At 43.5% G+C, this 20677-nt stretch overlaps 1 protein-coding gene across 1 annotated transcript in view; it reads right to left on the reverse strand.

Annotated features, from left to right (window-relative positions):
- LOC124789463 (probable tyrosyl-DNA phosphodiesterase) overlaps window positions 1-20677 on the reverse strand; it is a 100671-nt gene that overhangs the window by 27353 nt on the left and 52641 nt on the right. The window contains exon 6 of the mRNA XM_047256830.1: window positions 6866-6961. Within this exon, the coding sequence (XP_047112786.1) occupies window positions 6866-6961 (96 nt within the window). The remainder of the gene's footprint in view (window positions 1-6865; window positions 6962-20677) is intronic.

The raw sequence follows: 20677 nt of genomic DNA on the forward strand, positions 1-20677 counted from the left end.
GAATCTAAGTCTGTAATAAGTTGGTCAATTAGAAGACCCCTACCTGGCAAAGCGGTGTGCATTGAAGTCCCCGAGGAGGAAGTACAGGGAGGGAGTTGCCGTATTAATGTAGCCAGGTCAACACAAGAAAGTCGCCTACCTGGATGGAAGTAGACTTGCATATGGTGACTGCTGGGGTCGTTTGCACTCCAGGTTAGTATGAAGGAGATCCAGACACTAGTGCAAATCAAAGTGCAGGCCCCTCCAGGTGCTATTAAGTGGTCAGTATGGTTCTGAAAGAATGCCCAATAACCACAAAACATTGGAGAGTGGTCATCACGGAAGTGCGTTTCTTGAAGAGCATGACAGAACGCAGAATAAGAGGAAACAAGTTGTATTTGCAGTACGTGATGGTAATGTCAGTTGCAAATCCACTGGATCATCGTGTGATAAGAGTCCAGGTTAAACATATGAAAGCCAAGTGGAGGTCATACCAGCGGGTCAGCAATGACTGACGAGGATGGGGTGACATCCATAAATAACAGGTCAGACTCACAATATTTCTGCTAACCCGGCTAGCCGTGTGGTCCAACGTGCTGCTTCCCAAATGGGAAGGCATGCTGGTCCCCGGCAGGAATCCACCCGGCGAATTAGCGTCGGCCAGCTTGTGGATGGTTTTTAAGGTGGTTTTCCATATGCCTCGTTGAATTGCGGCTGGTTCCCCTTATTCTGCCTCAGTTACACTATGTCGGTGATTGCTGTGCAAACAGTGTCTCAACATATGCGTGCACCATAATTACTCTACCACGCAAACATTTGGGGTTACACTTATCTGTTATGAGACATTCCTGAACCAGGGAGTTTTTATGCCACTCTGTGCTTATTGTGTTATAGACTATTGCTATGTGAAACAAGAACAGTTGGAAAAGTACTCTTACAGACTCTCAACTCAGCCGTGGTAGAGGCAAGATGTATTTTCTGATTCATTTTAAGAAAGTCATGGTAGTCAAGCCAACTTTCTTTTAACTGTAACTCATTTTGTTTCTAATGTTTGATGGTACAAGATACTTACAGAAAGTTGCATATGTATGTTGAAAGTGTGAATTATGTTGTGCATGAAAGTCAAATACATCATTAACTGACGAAAAGGAAAGTTTGTATGTCTACTTTCACATTTTAAGTCATCAGAACTTTAGAACATGTTGACCTTTGTGGGGGAGGGGGAAACAGGAATTTTCAGTCAAAAACAAGAAAAGAAGCTGTTGTCTGTTGCCATAGCAACCAAACATAATACAACAAGGGATTTACTCTGAGACATTGGAATATGTTCAAGTATCTAATGGAGCAAAATTTGAATGTAAATGGCGAAGACATGAAAAATTCACAACAATAAAACATCAAAGAAGATTTTGACGTATTTGTCTAAGAAGAAATATGCATAGAACACCTCAACCATGAAGATCGAGTGCAGGAAGTATACAGCTCTCTCACACATCGCGGGGACGCAGACACGGAAACCAACATACATCTGACGCCGCCAGCACCAGTAAGTGCTGACCTGCCTCCACATCTGCTCACCTATGCTATAAGACTTTTACGCTGGGTGAGCGAGAAACAAAACTTCATTACTTTAGTATGAAGTGGTGCAAGATACTTTTGAGTGAACTTTATTTGTATAGTTATCATATTTAAAGTTAGTTTTAAATGCTTACGAAAGCTAAAGCATACAAGAGTATGGAAAATATACAACAGGTTGGAGAGACTATGGCCTTGAAAATTAGCACAGAAGGGCCTGACTGGGCTGAGTTGATAAATTTAATCAAAGCTCAGAGTGCAACTCTAGTAAAGAACTAGGTTTGGTAAATTCTCAATTAAATACTCAGAGTCTTAAGTTAAACTCATTAGATTCGCAATTAAATACCCAGAGTGAGGCTTTAAATGCTCAGAGGGAAACTCTCAATATTCAAACATCAAATTTAGGTTTGTTAAGTGCCGAAGTAGACTGTCAAAGTAAAGAATTTAGTAATCTATGCAAAGGCATGGGTGCTTTGAAAGCTGAATTTGACACTATAAGTATTAAAGTAGAGAATTTAAAAATAGATTTAGAGAACGAGTTGACAAATTCTTTAACCACTCATATAAATCATGTTTGCTAACCTTAGTCAGAAACAGAATGACAATTTGCAAGATTTATCAAAAAGGTTAGAACTGGACATTGCGAACAAATGTAACAATGTAGAATCAGAACTTATTGAAAAGTTAGGACCTTTCGAAAATGTGTAAAATATTAAGTATAATGATGTAAGGCATGGATTGTATACTTTGAAAGAGAGTGTAGATAAGCAGAATTAGTTAATGATGATCATTCAATCACAAATTACAGGTGTCAGTACACGAGTAGATAATGTAGAATGGAATTTCAAAGAGAAAATAGTCAACTCTGATATAAATGCATTTAGTATGGAGGAACAATTTGGAGAAATTATAGATTGAAAAGTTACTGAGAGAATAACATCTGGGAACATATTACTTGTCCCTTCTTCCAAACTTAATGATACCACATAGGGTATGGACAACCTGTGGAAGGAGATTAAGCTTATCCAGATAAAGTAGAAAAAGGGTATCTTCACCTAATGTTGTATTAAACAGGATATGACCATAGAGACCGACTTAAGAGAATCACAAAAAACAGTGATATCTAGACAAAATAAACTAAATAGAGCAATATAATTGTGGAAAATATAATAAGATGTGACTAGCCGAACAACTGTTATACCGTACTGTATAGATTTTCTATTTTGTATTGGGTATTTTATACCTTTAGTGAGATGTGATATAGATGAGAGGGTTTGTATAAATTTTGAAAGGGGTAAATCATGACTAACACAAAATATACATCACACCTTTCAAACAATCCTTACAAACAAGTGTGCCTAATTCTTCTACATTTGCCATTTCCATAGGGTTGCTAGGATTTCCTTCAGGTACATCAAAGGGTGAAGGTGGGACAAGTCCATTCTGTAGGATACGATTTAACACCAAACCTCCTCTGTTGTCTCACTCAAGTACCTGAGAGGTAGGGATCCTGGGGAAGGGGGGTGGGAAGGGTTTCCTATCTTTGGGGCTATCTTCTTTCTCTTCTTCAAACCTAGCAACCACATCTATTTCTTCCTTTCATACTTCTCATCTTGAGGACCTGTCTATCTTTTCCCTCTTTCCATATCCATAAACTTCTGTCACTGAAGACCTTCATTATTTCCATGGTTACTAACAACCTACATCTTATCTTTAGATAAGAAGGCCGAAGAATCAGACTACACGAACACGCATCCACATATACACAAATATACACATATACACAAATATACACTTCTACGCAAACATTAAATAAGACAAAGCCTGTCACAATGTGAAAACCTCTAGGTGTTGTAGGGGAAAAGGCATGTGTACAGGGAATTATGCACACACATATATGGGGAGTTATGACTGTTCTGCACGCACATATATGGGGAGTTATGACTGTTCTACATCGAATATACATAAGGAGAAGTGCTTAAAGGCATCAGCAACACCAGTGCAACAAAAACTCTGATGAACTGAAGGATAGTGGGACGTAAGTAGTGTGTGTGTTGTATAAAATAAAGTACAGAAGTTGATAAGCAGAGGAGGACTGTAGGGAGTGAATGATATATTAACAAATGAATGCAAAGTTTAAAATAGATTTATAGCTTTGCCAGAAGAAACTTAATTATGGTATAAATCGAAATGTATATTAGGGTAATGAACCATAAGGCCTACTCAGAAAGGATAAGGGGGACGTACCCGGCATTCACCAAGTATAAAGGGCAGATGTACCTACGTGGAGATAGGACGATCTGTGGCCTAAAAATTAGAGATGTTTTGTAAGGGGTGTACCTACCAGAATGGAAAGAGGAAGTACTCTCATAAGGTCGACCCACAAGCAGGGGAATAGATTCTGATCCTTGGAGAAGGGGACAGTATAGTGACAAAAGTCACAAAATTTATAGGAATTATTCTGGAAAGTGTAAATTCTATGAATGACTACAGCATTATTATGTTCCGTGGAAGTAAATGAGTTTCAAAAGAACACTTTCATTTCGACCACAGTTCCTCCAAGCTACAACTAACGAAAATAGTATATCCTAGGAAAAAGGTAGTACAAAAAGATAAGAATAGAAAATAAATTACTCATGTGTCAAACACCTGAAGTTGTGGTTGAAATAGGAAATAAAGAAAAGAAAAAGAGTCCTCCCAATTCCTAAATATTAGTAAAGCTGACTAAAACTACGAGTAAATGCTCATGTCTTAATAATAAAGTAAAATAAGAAAAGAATAGAGAGATAATATGCAAAAGATTGTTCCAGAGAGGACAGAGAATTGTTATGGAAAGGAGGGATACGTATATAAACATATGTAAAGAAAAATGTATAATGTTAAGATATGAAATGTTATTACGAGTTATATTACTTGCATAATGATTATGTATAAAATATCGCGTGGTCAATCTGTGGAGGGGTGATATGTCGTGATTCGAGAATTTCTGTGTAAATTCTAGAACCACTCAGCCTTCTACCATCTCGAACACACAATATTCTAGATATGAGTATGGTATGGTAAAATCCTACCTAAAGTACTCTTATAGGCTCTTGACTCAGCCTTCGTAGAGGCAAGACGTATTTCTGATTCATTTTAAGAAAGTCATGGTAGTCAAGCCAACTTTCTTTTAACTGTCACATATTTTGTTTCTAATGTTTGATCGTATGAGGTACTTACAGAAAGTTACATACATATGTTGAAAGTGTGAATTATATTGTGCATGAAAGTTAAATTTATCATTAACTGACAAAAAGGAAAGTTTGTATGCCTACTCATTTTATAAGTAGAAAGACGCTTAAAAGTTACTGTGCCTAGCGCTATTCGATGGAGAAGTAGTCAAGAGATTTTCCAGCAGCCGACTATCCCGTAAAGAAGAGGGGCTGCAAAATTCCAAATAAGTCACCTCGTAAAGAAGTGGAAGGCGGTATTGTGAAATAAATCAGTATAACCCACACCCAAACTCACACTTTAAGCTGTCAGAATGTTAGAGCACGTGTTGTTGACATACCTACCTTACCTCTGAGCAAATGGACTCGCCCGTTGCACGTCACTGGCGTGCGAACAATCGAGGGAGACACAGTCACTTGCGAGCGAGCGGTCTAACGTAATGATGTCACTATGTTTTCAAAACAGGAACAACGGAGTTGGATCAAGAATGTATGTGCCAGAGGTCGTACAGCACAACAGTGTCATCAAGGTCTTCAAGAGGCATACTGGGAATTGGCATTGTCGTACACAATAGTGGCATGTTGGGTAAAAGCCTTCAATGAAGGTCAGCAAAATGTGGCGGACATACATCATGCAGGTCATCCTAGCGTCTCTGAAGGAGTAATGCATGCTGTTGCCGCGGTAGTGGACAGTGACCAATGCCATAGGAGTTGTGGGCTCGCCCATGAAACCAGATTAGTGCATACGATTGTGCTTCGCATCCTGAAGGAACGCCCGGGCATGCAAAAAATTGCATCACGATGTGTTCTGCACAACTTGACGAAAATGCAGAAGTGAATGAGTTACAACACTGCTCAGACGCACTTGAAGTGCTATGAGCGTGAAGGAGAGGCTTTCTTACGCCATATCATAACACTGGATGAGACATGAGCCATTTCATATGAGGCAAAGCTGAAACGCCAATCCAATGAATGGCATCATTATGGGTTGCCGCGAAAGTTGAAAGTGCGTCAGAGTCCCAGTATGGTGATTCTCATGTACGACTGTGATGGTGTTATCCTAACACATTATGGTCCACCATGGCAGACTGTCAATGCACAGTATTACTGTTCGTTTCTGGATCACCACCTGCGACCAGTTTTGCGAAAGAAGCAGTGACAATTTCTGAGCAACCCACCCATCATTTTGAACGACAATGCACGGGCGAATACAGCACAAACTGTGGCTACTCTTTTCGTTCGATGGGACTGGGAAGTACCGTATCATCCACCATACTCCCTGGACTTAAGTCCTTGTGATTTTGATTTGATTCCGAAGATGAAGGAACCACTTCCTGGCATTCGCTTCAGAACTGTTCCAGAGATTTGACACGCAGTAGACGGCTCCATTCGCACCATCAACAGAACAGGCTCTGCTAACGGTATACTACACCTTCCACATCGCTGGCAACGGGTTCTACACAACGCTGGTGACTACTTTGAAGGGCAGTAACAGGTGCAAACATGTAACTCTCTTCTATCGGTAGTGAATAAATAGTTGCCACTATTTAAGTTCCAACCCTTGTATTTTCTTTCCTGTATTTTTTTACAGAAAAAATCCAAAACTGAAAGCATGAAATATGCTTATTATTTATCCTCTATAATCTTCATCAAATATCCCACACCTTCAAAGAATTTTTAACCACATTGAAAAATAGCTACAAAGTAATGTCACTACCAATGATGATGCCACCAGACACCATATGAACTAGGGAAGAGAGAACAGACTGCTGAACACCTTGTGCTGCGATATACGACTGTTGTGTGAACTGATCAGTTATCTACAATGTGTCTCTACAACATACTGCAATATAATGTCATGTTTCAGCACTATTTTGATCTTCATATGAATAGAATGCAAATAAAACATATTGTTAAGTTCAAAACAAGATTAAGGTTGATGACTAATCTTGTTTTATTTCCATGCATTTTCTACCTTTTAATTGATTATTAGTGAATTGTTGCATTTTCTTCTAGATAATGTTAGTCAATAAGTAAAGTAAAAATACACGTGTTCATTACCCTTTAGTTCTGTGTAAAGTAAAAATACATGTGTGCATTACCCTTGAGTTCTGTTCTCGAAGTCAGATGCAATGAGGTTAGCTGTACTGATAACAACTCTCACACTGTCATCATCATAACAGAAGATGGACATTTTCCTGCAAAACAATACATACCAAATCTCAGTGCTTATTTTTACGACAATTAAAGATTCTGCAATAAGCAGGAAGAAATTACGTAGACAGTCTCCAAGCAATGGTATTACACACACTACACACATGCACATACACATGAATTTGTAATAAATGAACAAACCAGTCGGTGAATCAAGAGGTTGGTGTCTCTGGTGTGGGAAGGTAGATTACAAGCAACTGGTTGGAGGTGTTGGTCAATGAAGGTCAAAATTCTTTCAATGGGGACACAATAACCAGCCACAATTGGATGTCCAGGATCGTTGGATTTGTGGAGCATGTAGAAGGTGAGTGTGTGGGGTATTATAGGGCTGAGGAGAGAAATGGATTCAGCGGATATGTTCTGGGAAGGGCCTAGGGCTTTAAGCATGAATTGGAGTTTGTGTTGGACTTCTAGGACGGATCACTCTGGCAGAGGCCTTCTGCCAGGTAGTCACTGCAATTCGTAACAGCCATGGTCCTCCTCAACCAACCACCGACCTAGATGTTGACCACCTCCTCTCTCATGGCTCCATCTGCACCTCTGCCCACATTAAACCCATCAACCACCAACAGTACCTGCATTTTGACAGCTGTAATTCCTTTCACACCAAAAACTCCCTCCCATATAGCCTGGCTACCTAGGGACGGCATATCTGCAGTGACAAAAACTATCTTGCTCAGCATACTGACAGTCTCACCAAGGCCTTCATCGACTGGCACTATCCCCCAGATCTAGTCCGCAAACAGATCTCCTGTGCCATTTCCCCTCACACCCCCAGTCCTCCCACGACTCCCAAGAGCCAGAGTGTCCTCTTCATCACCCAGTACCACCCCGGACTGGAACAACTGAATCACATCCTTCGCCAGGTCTTTGATTACCTATCATTGTGCCCTGAAATAAGGGGCAGCCTACCCGAGATACTTCCCACTTCTCCAGAAGTGGTGTTCTGTTGTCCACCCAACCTCCACAACATCCTAGTCCATCCCTATGCCACTCCCAATACCAACACCTTGCCACAAGGATCATACCCCTATGGAAGACCCAGGTGCAAAACCTGTCCAATCTACCCACCATGCACTTCCTATTCAAGGTCTGTCACAGGTTTATCCTACCCCATCAGGGGCCAGGCCACCAGTGAAAGCACCCATGTCATTTACCAGCTCTGCTGCAATAATTGCATAGCTTTTTATATTGGCATGACTACCAACCAGCTGTCCACCAGCATGAAAGGTCACTGACAAAATGTGGTCAAGAGCACACTATGGCACAACATGCAGCTGAACATAACACACTTTATTTCAATGGCTGCTTCTCTACCCAAGCCATATGGATCCTTCCCTCCACCATCAGCTTTTCTGAACTGTGCTGATGGAAGTTATCCTTATTATCCTTACATCAAATTCTCTGCTGCCATAATTGTCCAGGCCTCAACCTACAGTAAAATACTATCCCCGCACCCTCCACCCAACAGTTTCCACCTCCTCTGTCCTATAATCGCCTCCCCATTCTCATCCTGTTTATTTGCAGCCCTCTGCCAACACATCTGCCCATCTTTCCTCACTCCTCTCCTTTTTTTTCCTTCTGTTTTCCCCATCTCCCTGACCCACAACTTCCTGACGCTGCGGCTATTGGCAGTCTAGTCCCTGCACACTTCACCAGATAGCGTTCATCTCTCTCTAGTTGGCAGTCACGTGTGCATGAGGTGTGATTACTTGCTTGCTTTGTGTGTGTGTGTGTGTGTGTGTGTGTATTACTGATGAAGGCTATGGCCAAAGCTAAGTGTGAGTATCTTAATTGTGCCTGTCTGCAACTTGATGTGTCTTCTTTATGGTAAATAGCAATCTGTCTTTTCCCACATTGTTGATATTCATACCTGGAGTTTCCATTGTGTAGTTTTTATATTAACAAATTCATTTAAAAAACTGCGGGGAAAGTGAGTATTTCAATGCATATTTTTCTGTGTTCCTACAATGAATTTTCCACAGTGTTGTATGATGCAAAAGTCTTGTGATGAAGACAATGACACACACACACACACACACACACACACACACACACACACGAGAGAGAGAGAGAGAGAGAGAGAGAGAGAGAGAGAGAGAGAGAGAGAGAGAGAGAGTTCTGAGTTTTCCTTTTATTGGGGGGGGGGGGGAGGAGGAGAAAAAGTTTCCTTGTTGTTTCTGCTTTAAAATGCTGGCAAATTAGGGTAAACAATTATTAACAAAGACTATAATATGAACAACAGCTTCTTCATACACCTGCCTCTGGTTGGTACCCTGGTTTATTACACAATCTATTACATACAGTGACTTTTTCTACATTTAGAACTACACTTTGAGATGTAATTGATATGTTAAAGATTAATGAACTGTCCGACAGCAACATATTACGAATACTTTTAACACCCACACACGTGTGATTAAATGTTACTTTTTCTAATTTATCATGTGAAGCTCAGGAATATTATTATATCAAAAAACAGCAATTACTAGACTAATTGTGTGTATCAGTTTGAAATACTTTTTGTATTATATGTAGCAAATTATGCTACAATGATAATGGGCGGATCACTGTGTGGTCATGAAACTGTACATTTTTGTACAAAACTGATAATACTGGCTGAAACAAAATTATTGGTGAATGAAACGTAACACACAGAAACTGAATGACAGACAAGGTTTTGATTCTGTCCTGTCATGCCTAAAAATGAGAAATATCCTCCCCACCCCTCCCACAGTGGTATTATGCTGCCAATCCCTCTTCCACCCCTGATCCCCACCTCTTGTACCATGGCTCATATTCCTGCAATACACCCTGATGCACAAATCCTCCTACCACCACCTATTCCAGTACTGCCAAAGGCATCTCCTATCCCATGAAAGGCAAGGTCACCTATGAAAGCAGCCATGTGGTCTACCAAGTTAGCCGCAACCATTGTGCAACATCTTACATGGCCATGAACACTAAGACATGAATGGTCACCACCAAACTGTGGTCAACAGACAGCTGAACCACCAAGTTTCTGAGTATGCAACCCATCACGGTGTGCTTAACTTCAATTATTGCTTCACAGCCTGTGCCATCTGGATTCTTCCCATCAATTCCAATTTTTCTGAACTGTAAAGGTGGGTATCCTCCTTGCAACAAATCTTTCATTCCTGTAAATTCCCGGGCCTTAACCGCAACAAGTCCCTGTACCCATACTCCATCTGCCTCTATCTCCTTCTATATTACCACTCCTGTCTCACATGTCTTCCCCCCCCTGCCCCCCCCCCCCCCCCCTGTGCATCTGCATAGTCTTTTTCCCTTTTTTTACTTCCCTCCCTCCTCCTCCCCAACACAGTCCTTCCCCCACCATCCTGTTTGTGGCAAATCACTGCACCCTCCCAGGACAGAACTGCAGCATTTTCCCCCATTCTTACCCTGCTATATTTCTCCTACCCAGCCAATGCCTTACCTGTACCCCTACTACTCACCCCAGCTAATATCATTGCCCACCTCAAGTGGGTCTCAGTGCCGTGAGATGACAATGGCCATGTGCGGTGAGCTTTATTTATGCATGAACATGTACATCTATCAAACAATTTTGTCTGATAGCTTATCTAACAGTACACTTTCAAATGTGCCTGGTCACTGCTCAAGGCGTCCCCATGAAGTGTGTAGCAGGCTGGCTGGTTGGTTGGTTGGTTTGGAGTGAAAGGGACTAAACTGTAAGGTCATCAGTCTCTTCATTCATTAAGTGGAAAACCAGGAGAGGTCGTCAAAGGAGGAGGCAAAAGGTGACCTAATGCAATTATAAAAAGAAAAATAAATAAAAATAAAATTAAAAAAAAAAACCTCACACACAGAGATAAAAATCCAGAAAAAAGACAGCACAGACAAGCCATTAAAATATCAGTCAAGACAAGACATTAAAATAGAGAAATGAAAAAAAATAACAAAAAGAATAAAATGGCGGGAAGGGTAGAGACCAGGCTGGGCCACCAAAAGACCCCTGGGGTGGTTGAGTGGCAGGAGTGGGGTGCCCCACCAACACCTCAGGTGGTCGGGGCCAAAAAGCCTTACCTTACAAGGATTAACACAAACCACCTTCGCGGGCAAAAGTGACACCACGTCAGCCACTTTGGCATTGTCTGCTAGCACCAGAGGTAGCATGTCAAGAAGATCAAGATGCCGCCTCAAAGCAGCCGTATTAGAACAGTCTACGAGTAAGTGGGCCACCATCAGGCAGGCTTCAAATTAGCAGTGAGGGGGATCCTCAAGTCAGAGAATGTTACTATCGGTCAGCCAAGTACGGCCAATGTGGAGTCGACAGAGGATGGTGGGCTCCCTGCGAAAAGCACGCAAGGAAGACTGCCACATGTTCATGGTCTCCTTAAGTGTCCTCAGTTTGTTTGGGGAGATCAGGATGGATCATTCCACGTTCCAAATTCAAGCAATCAATGGCATAAAAACGACTGAAGGTACGGTTCTGGGAACCTCATTTTCAGAACCAGCTCATTCATTTCCTGAAATCCCAACATGACTGAGGGTTCAAACGAAAACTACTGGCCGTCCAGTTTGATGGAGGTCAGAGACAAGATCCTGGATAGCCGTAACCAGTGTTTGAGGAGAATGGCACTGGTCTATAGTCTGAAGTCACTACAGATTAGAATACTCTTGCCAGTGCAAGAACATGGCTAAGAGCTAGCAGTGAAGACACTGTAGCTGTTTGGCAGAGAGTGGACCATTCACCATGCATATCTGTAAGCAAAGCCTGTTTATCATTGACTGTTGAGCCACTGGTGAATAACACTTCTGAACCTATACATGTCTCAAGGACAGCCAAGAAAAGGCAACGAAGAATGGTGGAGTCAACGGAAACTTTTGCACTAAAGAAGACTAAGACAAATCCGATGTTGGGGCATAAGCCATGGGGGCACATGGAATGTCTCCCTGACCAGAGGCGACAGTGGAGGAAGTTGCAGTTCTGAACAGAGACACTGGAGGAGTGGAACAATTGTGAACCCAGTCACTGTTGTGGGAGGCAGACTCCCTTCCAGGGACAAGGACATGATAGTTGGTGTGTTCAGGGGAGGTACGAACATGTACAGTGTAATTTAGCAGCTATTATTGGTGCCTGATAGGTAATGAAGGGACTCAGCTTCGAGCAGTAGGTTGTTCGCAGGGCTAGTTCGGAAGGATTCTGTTGCAAGTCAGACCCCACAATGATGAATGGGCTGTAGTACCCGCAATGCCGTGGGTGATGCTGGACCATATGCAAGACTCCTATAATTAAGATGAGACAGAATCAGGGCTTGTAGAGCCCGCAAAAAGGTAGAGCAATCTGCACCCGGCTAGTGTTACCGAGGCAGTGAGGAGTACTGAGGTGTTGCCAGCATTTTCGGATAAGTTGGTGAAAGTGAGGAAGCCATGTCAGGCGGCAATCTAAGACCAGTCCCAAAAAGCAGTGTGTCTCAACTACAAGAAGTAATTGATTCTCTAGGTAAAGTCCTAGGTGCGGGTGGGCAGTACAATGGCAACAGAAGTGCATCACACAAGCCTTGGTGGCTGTTAACCAAAAGCCACGTGTGAGAGTCCATGGCTGTGCCTTTTGTATGCCACCCCGTAGATGACACTCAGCAACAGCTGTACTAGAAGAGCAATAATACAAGCAAAAATCATTGGCATATAAGGAGGGCAATATCAGAAACCCCACAGCTGCCAAAAGACCTTTAATGGTCACCAGAAAGAGGGGGACGCTCAGTACGGAGCCCTGTGGGACCCCATTCTCTTGCGTATGGAGGATACCGAGTGAAGCACTCACTTGAACCCACAACGTACAGTGCAACAAGAAGTTCTTGACAAAGAGACACCACTCATGTAATGTAGTAAGGATGTGGTGATGCAATGTTGTGTCATGCACCTTCAGTAGGTTAAAAAAAGATAGGTACTGATGACATGCAAGGGCTGTCTGGATGGCGGACTCCAGGTGAACCAGATTATCAGCAGTGGTGCGGCCTTTGCAAAAACTACCCTGAGAAGCATCATTCCCAGGATTTTTGCTTCCATCATTTTGAGGTAGTGGATACGGGCATGGAGCCATTTGCAGGCAATGAAGTACTCCAATGAAGGGTTCCATCTATGGTGTTGGGGAGCAACAGGGGTGGATTTTTCACCTTGTCATCTAGTCCTGCATTCCTTTCATGGTGTGGCTAGGGAAAGGAATGCATTGGGATTTTACTTTGTTGTATCATACGAGGCCTTTCCATTTGGAGAGATTGCTGGGGCTGTGTGACCACCAGCGGGAGTAAGTTTAAGTTGTTTGTGTGCGAACTATCCACCATGGTACCATCCACTCCGAATGGGGTCTCTCCACATGGGTGCCACCCAGCCACAGCAACAGCTGCCTTGCCAGTAATCCGTTGCTGGGAGCCCCTGTGCCCCAGCCACGACAGGCACATACTCCATGGCACACGTGGAAAGTGTGCAGCACAGGCACCAATAGTGCAATCGCTGCATGGTCAGGAGGCCATGACTGTGCAGGTACTTGATGATCCCCCCCATGATGCAATGGCTACCGTGCTGGATTTTGGCCATATTAAGGCAACAGGAAAGAAGGGTGCTAGGGTGGAAGGGCACACAGGGACAGCGTACACCACATGGGTGGGGGGTGATCTCCCTGTACGACAGCACTTCTGTAAAATCTGGAAAAGATGGCAGGTCAAACGCAAGAATGGGGACCGTATACTTGTTAATGGAAGGCAAAGATAGTGCCGAAAGTGTGACTGGAAATCAAGACCAAAATTGTGAACCACGTCCTGGCAGGGTCTGTGCCAAAATGACAATCCAATGGAAAGTCAGACGTAACAGATAGTTGAAGTGTAGGTTTGCAGCACAGAAACACGAAGTAGTGCTGCAAAAACTGGGGCCCCGCAGTACCCAAGCACGCACTCGCCAAAAAGAGGCGAGACCCTGGGGGGAAAAGTGAGTAGCACTATCTTAATTCATGTTGTTCTTCCAGCCCAGATTTTCCATTGTTTAATTTAGTTATAACTTTTGAGTTATTCCCCTAGTCTGTGCATTATGGCCCAAGATAAAATTCTCAGAATATCTTAAAATATGTGCATTTGACCTATGACAATTATAGTAATTAAAAAAAAAAAATAGAATTTTTAAGTGGATAAAGCAACTGCCCCTATCAGACTTTTACATGGTTATCAATATGTATCACAAAGTAATCATGAGCGCATCTGGATTAATGATATGAAATCTGATTTAATGCTGCCTACAGTTGTCAGTGTTTTCTTTATTCATTGTATGATAGCACAATTCTGGTCTTCAATCGTTATCATTTATCCTACTAAATGGAAGCACTATACATTGCTGTATCAGCAATCAGTTAAAAATTATGACAATTTTACAAAAAGGACAGATTGCTACTCACCATATAGTGGATCTTGAGTCACGGACAGGCACAACAACCCCCCCACCCCCCACCCCACCACACACAGAAGTCATGTGTAAGAGAGTTGTGTTTATGTGAATGGGTATGTGGTGTCTACATTAAAAGAAGGTCTTTTGGCCGAAAGCTCACTTGCTTAGCGGTCTTTTTGCTGTGCCTGTCTGCAACTTAACATCTCCATTATACGGTGAGTAGCAAGTTCTCCTTTACATAATATTGTCATTATTCCACATTGGATTTTCCATTATTTAGTTAAAAGTTAAATACATTAATAAGTTAAATTTAAGGTGTGCTAGGTTTAATACAATACTGTTATGTCTAACTTGTAACTTATTCACTGAATTTATGGTGCTTCTTGTTCTGTTTTTGTTTTAGGATGCAAAAACAACTAGGGTCAGACACGCCCATGTTAGAACCATAGAACATGAAGACAAAAAAGGAGTTAAAAATAACTGCATCTTAAGCCCAATCGACAGCAGGAGTGACAGCTAAAAACAGGAACTTGGGGAAAGGTCCATAAAATAAGCTGTAGAGAGACGGAGGTCCTGAACTAAAAATTAAATGTCCTTCACCACATTGGATAAAAAATGAAAAGCTGTCGACAGCCTGTGTGTTGTTCACTAAAATGGCTGATAACTCAGATGGCGAACATAAATGAGAATGTGATTAAAGAAAGGACATTCCATCATGCAACTGCGAGCCAGCAAAGGTTGAGAGCAAAGAGCGCGAAGTGGTGGGGGAGCACCACTTAACACATGGTGATGGCTAGAAAGACACTGCCCAATACGCAGCCTAGCTAAAATGGTCTCCTCTTGGCGAGAGAGCCGAGAGGAGGTCGTCCAAGCCACTGGGAGAGGTTTAATTCCAGGAGCTTGTTCCCAAGAAGGGGAGACCAGTGGTGATGCCAAAGTGACACGACCTGCTGACAGACCGCAACACAGAGATCATCGAAGGGAACGGAACAACTAGCGAGCGCCGCTACAGGGACTGCAGGCTAGGCTGTAGCGTCTGTGGCCTTGTTTCCTGTCAGACCGATGTGACCAGTGACTCACATAAACAGCACAACGGCTCCATCAAGAGTGAGCAAGTGACATCTTTCCTGGACCTGTTACACTAATGGATGGATGGTGTACAGTGCACACAGGCTCTGAAGGGCACTGAGAGAGTCGGAGCAGATGACGCAATTAAGAAGCCTGTGTCGCGGATGTATTGTGTGGCTTTATAGGAGGCAAAGAGCTCTGCTGTAAATACTGAGCAGTGTTCCAGAAGCCGATACCAAAAAATGTCGGTGCCAATGAAGAAAGCACACCCAACACCACGGTCAGTCCAAGAACCATCAGTGTACACAAAGCTACTATTGTGAAGTTCCATGCGAAGGTCATGAAACTTACAGTGACAGAGCAAGGCTGGATTAGTGTCCTTAGGAAGCAAATGAAGGCCAAGGTGAACACGGGCTGCTGTGTGAAGCCAAGGAGCGCATCGGAAAAATGGCAGGTAGTGTGAAGTTAAGCTGCCAGAGCAAAAGCCGAAAGCGAACTTCAGGAAATAACAGAGAAGAGGGACGCACCCCATACTGGTGGTCAAAGGAGTCATCAAAGAAGGAGGCGTAAGATGGGTGACCAGGCATGACAGACAAACGGTATACATGTGTGTTGAGAAGAAAGTTACGACGGTAGGACAGCACTAGTTCGGCAGCTTCTGCATACAGACTCTCAACCGGGCTAGTGTAAAAGGCACCAGTGACCAAACGGCGTAAGAGGGATGGACATGCAGATGCATAAATGAAACACCTTTAGTTCTAGACAGACAAGGGACCGGTACAAACGGGGGAGGGCAGTTTGATCTGCTCCCCAGAAAGTACCACTGAGGACACACAAGACACTGACAGACCGCATATGGCAGGCTGCTAGGCAAGACGTGGGAGGACCAAGAAAGTTTCCAACTGAGCATGAGCCCCAGGAATTTCGTAGTTTCAATGAACAGATGAGCAACAGGCCCAAGATGTGATTGTGGAAGAAACCAAATGCACTGCTAGTAATTCATACAAATTGGTCTGTCAGTAGAAAAGCAAAAGTCATTGTCGATGCTCCATGAGTAACGATGATCGAGACATCACTGAAGACACCATTCAAGTAGACAAACTCATGGAGAACCGCAATAGATCACAAATTCGTCAATGAAATGGGAGCCCGAGATGCCCGGCAGGAGACGGGCCATTATAGGGTTAATGGCGATAGCAAAGAGGATGATGCTCAAGACGGAATCCTGAGGCACACTGTTTTCGTGGATAAAGGTGTCTGACAAGCAGAACCTACACTTACCTTGAAAACTCGGTCTTTTAAAAATTCTTAAGGAAACGGGACATGTGGCCATGGAAGCCCAACATATAGAGAGTACGGAGCATACTAGTCATCCAGCAGGTGTAGGGTTTCTACAAATCTAAAAACACAGCCACAATCTGAAACTTCCTGGCGGATTAAAACTATGTGCCAGACCAAGACTCGAACTCGGGACCTTTGCCTTTCGCAGGCAAGTGCTCTACCAACTGAGCTACCAAAGCACGACTCACGCCCCGTCCTCACAGCTTTACTTCTGCCAGTACCTCGTCTCCTGACTACAGCCACAATCTGCTATTTCCGCAGAAAGCCATCCGTTACATGGATCAACAAAGGGACGAGATGGTGAACTGCAGAATGGCATGCTCGAAATCCACACTGTGCAGTGGTTAGTAAATTGCGAGACTCTGGTCACCATACCAGCCGGGCATGAATCACATGTTCCATCACCTTGCAAACACAGCTGGTGAGAGAGTTGGGTTGATAGCTAGAAGGAAGGTATTTGTCCTTACCGGACTCAGGTATGAGTATGACGGTGGCTTCATGCCAGCATCTGGGAAACATACCCTCTGCCCAGACGCGGCTGTACGTGTTAAGCAGAAAGCGCTTGTCCGCAAGAGAAATGTGCTGCAACATCTGAATGTGGACAGGATCTGGCCCTGGGGCAAAGGATTGGGATGAACTGAAAGCATGATCTAGCTCCCTCATAATAAAGGCAGCATTGAAGCACTCACGATTCTGAGAAGAGAAGGGTATCGCCCGAGCCTCCTCTGCTCGTTTTCAGTGGAGGAAGGCAAGGTGATAGTGGGAAGAGCTCGAAATCTCTGCATAATAGCAGCCCAAGGTGTTGGGAGATAGTAACAGGATCCACTATGACATTATCTGCTATTGTCAGGATGGAAATTGGGGAATGGACCTTGGTCCCAGAGAGCTGTCAGAGGTTGGCCCACATGGCAGAAGAGAGAGCGAAGCTATTAAAAGAACCAATAAAGGAAAAATAGCTAGCTTTTTGCTAACCTGAAGAATGCGACAACACTGTGCATGCAACTGTTTATAACAAACGCAATTTACCATCGTAGGATGATGGTTAAAAACACGGAGAGCACATCACCCCACATAAATTGTGTTATGGCACCAAGGGACCAGGACAAGGCGTGGCAAAGAAGTAGTGCAAGGAATGGAACATTCTGAGCCGGTAAGGATAGTGTTTGTAAGTTATCCTACGTGGTCATCGCAACTGGGGAAATGATGTCCTTCGAAGGCTGCCAGGGAGGAGTAAAGCCTCCAGTCGGCCTTAGAAAGCTGCCACTTGGGTGTGCATGTAGATGGTGTAGGAGTCAGCAAACGGATAGCACACGGGACATAGTAGCTCGAGTATGTGTCAGAGAGAACAGACCACTCGAGACGATGGGCAAGATGGGCTGTGTACAAGGAGATGTCCAAAGGGGAACAGGAATGCATGAAGTCTGAAAGGAACGTGAGTGCTCCCGTGTTAACGGTGGATAAGGTTAAGTTGATTGAGAAGGTCTGCCAAGAGGGCACATCTTTTAACAGGTTCTCGGAGAACCCCAAAGAGGACGGTAGGCATTAAAGTCAGCGAGCATCAGAAACAGGTGAGGGAGTTGCCCAATAAACTGGAGAAAGTCTGTCCTGATGCTACTGAATGACAGAGAGATGTAAATGGTATAAAGGGAAAAGGTCAAGTGCGGAAGGAAAATGTGGATTGCAACAGCTTGAAGCCAAGAAGTCAGGGAGATGGGTCGACTATGAATGTCATCCCTGATTAGCAGCATGACTCTCCCACCAGATGGAATGCCATCCTGGAGGGGGGGGGGCAAAGGAGTTGTGAGGATGAGGATGCAATTTCGTTTCCTGGAGGCAGGGAACACAAGCAGACACTGTGATTCCAAGAGCAGCTGTAAGTCCTCTTTGTTAGATCAAAGCCCGTGAACATTCCATTGGAGGAGAGTCATGATAAGGAAAGGGGAGAGGGGAAAAAATGAAGGGGGTGTAACCTCAGCAGCTGCCGAGTGCCAGCCTTTGAAGACTTGTTGCTACAGGGCACTGAAGTATGCTCACTATTTTTATATACTTGAATTTAGCATATTTCGTGACAGTACTCACTTTTCCGTGGATGTTTATAAGATGATATTTGACTTCTTTGTGTTGGCTTCAGTCGTCTAGTGAAAGTATGATTCCATAATGCTGTTTCGTCGGCTGCGGAAATGTCCTGGTTCAATGCGTTTGCCTCATTTTTGGTGCTTCAAATACCATTTTTCCAAATGTGCTTCCTTCTTGATGTTTATATAAACAAGTAGTAGAATAACTTATTTTTGCTGGTCACTTGCAAATTGTTATAACGGGGACCTGTACATTGTTCCACCGTCACACACGGAGTGTTCACTGCCGACTGACTACGGTCAAAAACAACTCCAGCCCAAAGACATTTCACACAACACACAAGCTTCCACTTGTAACCAGTCTCTTTGATATTATTCGTCACATCTACTAATGTTAATCAATATGCTGTCACTCTCGAACATATAAGCAAATTAGCATAAAATAAGGCAAATTACAATTCACAAAAAATATTCTGACAAAAATATAGGAAAAATTTACAACCTCCCTCATTAGATTTGGTATCGACAAATCTGGTAGAAAAGAACATATCTCCCAGATCCATCACAGCACGGAGGCAGGAGGTTCCTGTTCCATGAGGTCTAGAGGCATCGGCATTTTCCTTCAGTTGGTCTCCAGAGTACACGGCAGAAAAATGACTGGCAGTGCGCACCGGTGACATGGCGAGGGTATCACATGGCGACACTGTCAAAGAGAGTCTCCAAGTCAGAGAAGGAGAAGACTGTTTGCCTTTGTTTGATTTCTTGTAGCCTTTCTGGTTGCAAGAGGAAGACTCAGATGTTCGGTGGCTGGAGGGATGTAAGAAGTCTTCATGGGAGTATTCCTTCTGTCCAATACAGCCTGCTGGTTGTGTAGCAGGTGACTTTGCCCCATGAGGTGAAAGTTTGGTGGCTTGTTGCACAGCTGAAGGAGGAGACGGGGATGCTACCGTGACACTGGGTGATTTTACAACTGCCATGCTGAATTTGAGGTCGCATGTCTGCGTGACCATGTCATTTGTGGAGCGAGCTGCAACTAGAACAGTACTGTAAGTGCTGGATGGTAGAACACAGGGTTTCCAACTAGCGAGCGACCAGGTAAGGCTCTTTTTCCTTTACCCGGATCCCCTGGGCTCATTGAGATACATGGGAAAATCTCAGGAGGAGGTGGCATGGTCACCATTGCAGTCGAGAAGGTGGACAGTTTCCCTTCTGAGCATCCCTACCATGTGTTACATATTTGGCTGAGTGTCAACAGGACATAAAAGTGTGATTGTGATGATGACACTGGTAGCAGTGCATCAGACTCAGAATGTACAGTTGCACTGTGATAACTTCATAGCCTGCTTTGATTGTGGATGGAAGCACCACTATCAAAAGTGAGAAAAAGAGTGTGGGAGTGTGGGTGATGGATGGCAGTGACACCCTGATCAGAGAGGTATGTTTGGATTTCTGCCTCGGTCAGACCATCGAGCAGCCTAGTGTAAACACCACCATGGGAAGAATTCAGAAGTCAGTGGGCCTCAACACGAACAGTACAGCCATGGAGGAGCGAAGGTGGAAGTAGTTGTGCCTGAGAATCAGAAGTAGTCTCCAAAAGCAAAGTCCCATTGTGTAAATGAGAGCAGGATTTCACAGGGCCAACACTTGCATCAACACCTTTCTGAATAATATATGGATTTACCATAGAAAAGGACTGATCGTCTTCTGTATGTGAAATCCTGAGGAACCTTGGTGCAGCTGGGAGGGTCCTTGAATCGTCAGCCTCATTTCGTTTACATTTAGCAGACATAAACTGAGAAA

The sequence above is a fragment of the Schistocerca piceifrons genome, chromosome 3 (assembly GCF_021461385.2).
Source record: "Schistocerca piceifrons isolate TAMUIC-IGC-003096 chromosome 3, iqSchPice1.1, whole genome shotgun sequence".
Lineage (NCBI taxonomy): Eukaryota > Metazoa > Arthropoda > Insecta > Orthoptera > Acrididae > Schistocerca > Schistocerca piceifrons.